Genomic DNA, 7,397 nt, shown 5'->3' with positions numbered 1-7,397 from the left:
CCCAGGGACGTTCTGGGAAAATACGCGTTGCCGCATTCCGCACGCGTATTTTTGTACGCGTTGCGGTCCGCAACAGCGCTATTTGCAGTAGGGAATGCGTCCAATAATACGCATGGCGGCCGGCCGACTGATGAGTCGTCAAAATGAACCTAAGTGACAGCGGGGGACCGGAGGATTCCAGAGCAGCTCCGAGGGCACAGGACTGCTGCAGGGGGCTGGTAATAGCCCCAGGTAAGTGAAACTCTCTACCCCCCGTTCAGTTAATGTTCCCTTTAAAGGTTCTGACAATGCTATCTGCACACAGAGGCTGGGTCTGCCTATACTGCCCAACCTCTGTCGCTATACAGTTCCCCCTGCGCTCTGCTGGCCTCATAAATCACAGCCGTGCTGTCGACACGCAGCGTGCTGTGTTTACATCAGCAGCTGTCACTCTCGCCACTCCCGCGCCTCCTGCATAGCTCCGGTCCCCGCCCGCGTCCCTTCCCTCCAATCAGCGGGGGGGGGGGGGGGAGGGACGCAGGCGGGGCCCAGAGCTATGCAGGAGGCAGGGGAGCGGCGAGACTGACAGTACAGTGTTAAACACAGCCCGCTGCGACACGCTGCATGTCGACAGCGCGGCTACGATTTATGGGGGAGAACGGAGCGCAGGGGGAACTTAGGGGGGATCTGGATAGCAACAGAGGCTGGGCAAAATAAGCAGACCCAGCCTCTGTTTGCAGATAGCATTGTCAGAACCCCACCTCAGGTTCTCTTTAAAGCAGACCCAAACTCTTGCACAGCACACAATGAAAAGACTTTACTCCACATATAGTTGCTGAATAAATTTACTGTTCTGTATTTCTGTGTTTGTTTAGCCAGAACTAAGTGTCTAATTAGTTCTTAGCAGCTGTGAACAGACTGCAGGAGCTCTGCTCTACCCATGCAGTAAACAGCGAAGATTAAAGGGAACCTAAAATGAGAAGGATATGGATTTCTCCTTTTAAAATAATACTAGTTGCCTGACTCCTGCTGATCCTGTGTCTCTAATACTTTCAGCCACAGCCCCTGAACAAGCATGAAGGTCAGGTGCTCTGACTGAAGTCAGACTGGATTAGCTGCATGCTTGTTTCAGGTATGTTATCCACTTACTACTGCAGCCAAATAGATCAGCAGAACTGCCAGGCAACTGGTATTATTCAAAAGGAAACATCCTTATCCCTCTCAGTTTAGGTTCCCTTTAACCCTTTCAGTGCTCCCCGCAAAGTAAAAAGAGTTTTTTGTTGGATTTCCATAAATTGTAATAAATATTTTTCCCCCACAAATATTATCATGCTGTGGCTAATCTTTTAGAGCAGAGAGGAAGTTTCGAGTTTAGTTCCATTTTAAAATAAAAGCAACTTCAGCAAGGACAAAAATCACCCGTAAACAGTGCGGTTATCAGATTATTCTCACTCATTATTTATTTTAAAAGCTCCTTAGGTCTTGTGCTGTATGAAGTCTACAACCCAAAGTCCAGCGCAAGCAAAGTGAAACTGATGCTCTCTGGTGCCCCTACAGGCTGCATGAGGTCACACAGTCAGCAGTGGTTAGAGAAGTCCACAGGGAATGCAGCAACCTCGCTGCCTCATGCAGGACTTTTTTGGGTTAGAAGATGCCAGAAATGTGGGTCGTAATCCGTTCTTCCAAGCACCGCATTCGAAGACAAAAGGCCAGAGCAAGAAGTTTCTACATTTCTTCTGTAAGCCTGAAGCCTTTACTTATAGTGTGAACCCTCAACTGCTCAAACTCCACCAAGATCCACCCCCAAAAAGGTGGCCAATCCATAACAGTTTCCTTATAAACCAATCATTTTCCACGATTCAAAAACTTGCATGGTTATGAAAAAACTGGGTGGTATACTTCTAGCCCTGTGGAAAACATACACGGAATGCAAAAGCTAATTACAGCATATGGTTAGTATGTCGTATTCAAAGGAGATTTGGTTAAGATGAGAAGATACGTCCGATGCATAATGCAGTCCTGTCTGCGCATCGTTGGCGGTCAATACTGATCCAATCAGGGCTCTGTGCTTACCGTCACAGATGGGCCAACCTGAGTGTTTGTCTCCTTTTATTTACAAAATTAAATGGGGGGATTTTTGCTTTATCTGAATCCTGTGGTTTCTGCATTGCCTCCGTTTTGCGAAGCCGGGAATGATGGTGTCCGCAGTCTTCTGAACGGTCACGTCTCGGCGATGTACTTTTGCCGAAATGGGTATCGTACAAAAACAACTTATGCAAAAGGAGTGTTTATGAAATAGAACCCCAGGAAAATTAAATAAACTATTATATAATCCTGTCGACAAATAGAAAAGGGTGGTAAAGGTGCTGTTAGCTTTCCAAGGCATCCAGGACTTTGATGATCTGTTGTTTAATGGCTTTGGTAGCGTCCCCTGCGTTGGGTATTAAGTACCTACAAGAAACAAATATGAGTGAGTGGAGATATTGAATGGTATGTATGTATTTACAGAGTCATACAGCAGGAGTAATGGCAGAGCTTTCAAAACTCATACCTGAATTATTTTTTTGCATAGATGTGCAGAGCTCCAATAACTACTGGACTAAAGTACACACATGGCTTTCACTACAGGCAAAGGGGGGTGTTAGCTTCAGTGATGACATGTGCACAAATTATAACCTAATAGACTTCCCCACAGCGGTGATTTACCCCCTTGGGGAAGACCTACATTTCATAAAACAAACATACAGACTGGTGACAGCGCTCATGGATGCATCTGATTGCAAGCCTACAGAGGCAATGCAGAGCCCCTCTGGAACTAAATACACGCCCTGAATGCAAAGCAGATGCAAATTGTGTACTAATTGTAATCTAAAGCTCTTTGAAAGTCTGTATGTATGTATTTACAGAGTGTCTTCATTTTCTACAGTTTGTTCCATAGAATGATGGGTTTGTTCACAAATGATGGGTTTGTTCGCTCAGCGGATCGTTCAGAAACAGCCTTATCAGTCTGCCAACAGCGCGTACACACGCTACTGTGGGCTGAACGTCCGCCCAGCGGGAGGGTCTGACAGACCCGTCATTGGCGGAAGTGGTGCGTGTGTACGCACCCTAACAGACAAGAGCGATTTTCACCTTTCAGTGCTCATCCCTTTCATTTGCAAATAGCTTAATCACTACTTATCACAATGAAATGATTTATATCTTGTTTTTTTTCCCACCACCAATTAGGCTTTTTGGGGTTGATATTTGTTTTCAGTAATTACTTTATTTTCTATGCATTTTAAAGGGAAAAACAAGAGTGGAACCACACCTGGCAACACATGCTCAAAGCTCCACCTTCACAGAAAAGTGTATCCTAAAACAGCTGTGCCCAACCTAAGGCCCGTGGGCCATTTGTGGCCCGCGAAGCCAACTTTTGTGGCCCGCAGAAGTGTCCCAAGGAGGAGGATTGGGGATTGTCTCATACTATGTCAGAGGTTTACACAGTGTAGTCACGTTCTCTGCAGTAGCGCTGTGATAGTTAGAGACCCTAATTCATTGGTTGCTGCAGGAACCACCCTACCATAGGAATCAGCCTTATTCTTATTGGCGAGAGGTTGCTACAGCAACCAATGGGCAAGAGTCTCTAACTATCAGAGCGCTACTGCAAAGAACGAGAGCACAAGAAATCTATCACACAATCCTGTATCCTCCTCCTCAGCACGAATTCTTGCTTTGGCTCTCCTCACGTGCTCCGGCTCTCCTCTCCCAGATGATTTGCCACTGCTCCGGCCTCTCACCTCAAGGGACAGCCGGTCAAGCTGACCTTCACCCGTGGCTAGGCTGTGGCAACTAACTGAGACCCTGGCTTCTGCTGAATTGTAGGCCACAACTACCCGCAGCTCACACAGCACTTGTGCTGGGCAGGGGGGGGGGGGGGGGGGGGAGGGTGTTAATCACCTAGAAAGCTTCTGTACATACACCCCGGTAACCCAGAAAATGGGCATCAAACGGTTAGTACAATTCTTGGTTTGCCGTTTTCCTTCCTTTTCCAACTCCATGTTAACTGTTACTAGAAATAAGTTAAAGATTTATATTTAAATTTTGTATGTATGTATCAAGATAAATTTCGGCCCACAAAATTTATCTTGATATGAAGTTCGGCCCGCGGGCAAAAAAAGGTTGGGCACCACTGTCCTAAAAGATTGGGCAATATCCCAAACAATGTAATCAGGATAAAAACATATACAAAAGTATAAATGCTTATGATTAAATACGTTACAAAGATACGCAGCAATAAATACAATACAGGCAGTGTTGTCCAACTGGCGGCCCGCGGGCAGCATCCGGCCCGCCAGGCCTCCTGTTTCGGCCCGCTCCTCTCCTGGAGATGCAGGCATGGCGTGCGCTATGGGCGCCATGCCTGCTCTCTCTTGTGTGGCCTCTCCTGTGTCCCCGCTGCCTCACAGCTCAGCTCAGACCTCACAGATCGCAGCGACAGGAGGCAGACAGAGCGCGCTGCGCGCGCATAACGCTCGCACGGAGTACGTCACATGCGGAAGTGAAATCAATCACTTCCCCATGTGACGTTCTGCCGCGCGGGTGTTATGCGCGCGGGTGTTATGCGCGCGCTCTGCTTGTTTCAGTCGCCGCGATCTGTGAGGTCTGAGCTGTGAGGCAGCGGGGCACAGGAGCGAGGTAATGGACGCTGACTGGGGGGGCACCTGTCACTCTAACTGGGGGGAACCTGTCACTATAACTGGGGGGGGGGGGGCGGCATCTGTCACTCTAACTGGGGGGAACCTGTCACTATAACTGGGGGGGGCATCTGTCACTAACTGGGGGGAACCTGTCACTATAACTGGGGGGGGGCATCTGTCACTCTAACTGGGGGGAACCTGTCACTATAACTGGGGGGGGGGCGGCATCTGTCACTCTAACTGGGGGGAACCTGTCACTATAACTGGGGGGGGGGGCATCTGTCACTAACTGGGGGGAACCTGTCACTATAACTGGGGGGGGGCATCTGTCACTCTAACTGGGGGGAACCTGTCACTATAACTGGGGGGGGGGGGGGCATCTGTCACTCTAACTGGGGGGAACCTGTCACTATAACTGGGGGGGGCATCTGTCACTCTAACTAGGGGGAACCTGTCACTCTAACTGGGGGGGGCACCTGTCACTCTAACTGGGGGGCACCTGTCACTCTAACTGGGGGAAACCTGTCACTCTAACTGGGGGGGGGGGGGGCACCTGTCACTCTAACTGGGGGGAACCTGTCACTATAACTGGGGGGGCACCTGTCACTCTAACTGGGGGGCACCTGTCACTCTAACTGGGGGGCACCTGTCACTCTAACTGGGGGGCACCTGTCACTCTAACTGGGGGGAACCTGTCACTCTAACTAGGGGGAACCTGTCACTCTAACTGGGGGGAACCTGTCACTCTAACTGGGGGGCACCTGTCACTCTAACTGGGGGGAACCTGTCACTCTAACTGGGGGGAACCTGTCACTCTAACTGGGGGGAACCTGTCACTCTAACTGGGGGGGGGGGCACCTGTCACTATCTAACTGGGGGGGGGGGACACCTGTCACTATGTGACTGGGGGGGGGCACCTGTCACTATCTAACTGGGGGGGCACCTGTCACTAACTGGGGGGGCACCTGTCACTATCTAACTGGGGGGACACCTGTCACTATCTAACTGGGGGGACACCTGTCACTATCTAACTGGGGGGACACCTGTCACTATCTAACTGGGGGGACACCTGTCACTATCTAGCTGGGGGGACACCTGTCACTAACTGGGGGGGGGCACCTGTCACTATCTAACTGGGGGGGCACCTGTCACTATCTAACTGGGGGGACACCTGTCACTATCTAGCTGGGGGGACACCTGTCACTATCTAGCTGGGGGGACACCTGTTACTACCTCATCCGGCCACACCACAGCATCACCACCAGCCCGGCCACAGCAGCACCGCAAGGCCTTTCAGCCCACACATCATCACCAATCTGGCCGAAAACACTATTGCCAGGCCAGCCAGGCACAGCAGCCAGTAGAGGAGAATACAGAAGCCAGGTAAAAGGTGTCTACCATATTAAAGGGGCATTCTGCCTATTTATGTGAATTGCTCTCTATTTATGTGCCTCATGACTGCTGAATTTGTCTTGTTGGGGGCCTCATTTGTTGGGGGCATCACGATTGCTGAATTTGCCTTGTTGGGGGCCTCATGATTTGTTGGGGGCCTCATGATTGCTGAATGTGCCTGAATTTGTCTTGTTGGGGGTCACATGATTGCGAACTGTGAGACTATGGAAAAGCTGAATCATCATCATGAGACAATAGCATTAAACCTTTTTTAGCTTTTTAAAACGGAAAATAAAACTGGGAGGTTCTAAAAAAAATAAAATACATTTTTCAGGAGTAGGATGGATGAAATTGTTTATCTTCAGAGTTTATTTTCAACTTGGATTTTCCATAATGTTCATGTATGAGTTAAAACGTTTGTATGTAGTTTAAATTGCTGTTGCCACTTTGCGATAGATAAGTGACTTTTGGGTTGCAGTTTGGACACTCGGCCTCCAAAAGGTTCGCCACCACTGTCATAATCTATTGCTAAGTTCATGTAAATTTGCCCGCTTCTGGTCCATGGCCACACCCATTTTTCGGCGCGGCCGCTCAACGAAACCCTTGTGTTTTCTGGCGCCACACAACTTCACCGTTATTTTAAATTGCATTTCGTGAAAAGTGCTGCCAATCTAACTGTCCTTTAATCGCATTTTTTTCCGGGGGGGGGGGGGGGGGGGGGGGGGAACCTAGGGTAGTTAGCCAACACGGTCGTTGTGTGCTGGTGGAAAACAAACTGGGGGACAAAATGCTCCCCAATGTAGGGGCCTTTCTGCTAGCAAAACTGACTCCTTGTTTGAGAATCACATTGAGAGTGTCATCAGCCTGCAGTACTGGCAGACATGTTTTAACGATCTGTATGACTTGTCTATAATCTTGACTATATGTGGTCACAAATACTGTATCCCTCTTTGATCGTGAACGTGCCCCACGGGAACTGGGATGTAAAAGTTCCTCCCTGGTTCTCATGAGGGCCTGTCTCCTCCCCCTCTGTATCATCCAATTGAAGTACCCACGCTCCGCAAGACAAGAACCTACAGTGTCCAACTCCACCCCAAGGACCGAAACACCAGAGCAATTCCTGCGAATCCGTATGGACTCACCTACCGGGACTGCTCGGATAGTGTGAAAGGGATGGCAATTGTTCGCTCTCAGGGTGGAGTTGCCACTGCAGGGCTTGCGGTACGTGCTAGAGATTACTGAGGCCAGGGCGGAATCGCCTCTAAGAGTGAGATCAAGATAATTGACCTCTCGAGGTGACCATTGAAAGGTAAAAGCAAGATTCAAATTATTAATATTAAAGGAAGT

General features: G+C 49.2%; 1 protein-coding gene across 3 annotated transcripts in view; it reads right to left on the bottom strand.

Annotated features, from left to right (window-relative positions):
- Nucleotides 1–1,413: 1,413 nt before the first annotated feature.
- TBC1D23 (TBC1 domain family member 23) overlaps nt 1,414–7,397 on the bottom strand; it is a 119,189-nt gene continuing 113,205 nt past the window's right edge. For all 3 annotated transcript variants that reach the window (XM_068270690.1, XM_068270688.1, XM_068270689.1), the window contains one exon: nt 1,414–2,430. In XM_068270690.1, coding sequence (XP_068126791.1) covers nt 2,349–2,430 — 82 coding nt within the window. In that variant the 3' untranslated portion in view covers nt 1,414–2,348. The remainder of the gene's footprint in view (nt 2,431–7,397) is intronic.

This window comes from Hyperolius riggenbachi, chromosome 2 (genome assembly GCF_040937935.1).
Source record: "Hyperolius riggenbachi isolate aHypRig1 chromosome 2, aHypRig1.pri, whole genome shotgun sequence".
Lineage (NCBI taxonomy): Eukaryota > Metazoa > Chordata > Amphibia > Anura > Hyperoliidae > Hyperolius > Hyperolius riggenbachi.
This window is presented reverse-complemented; position numbering and strand designations above follow the sequence as displayed.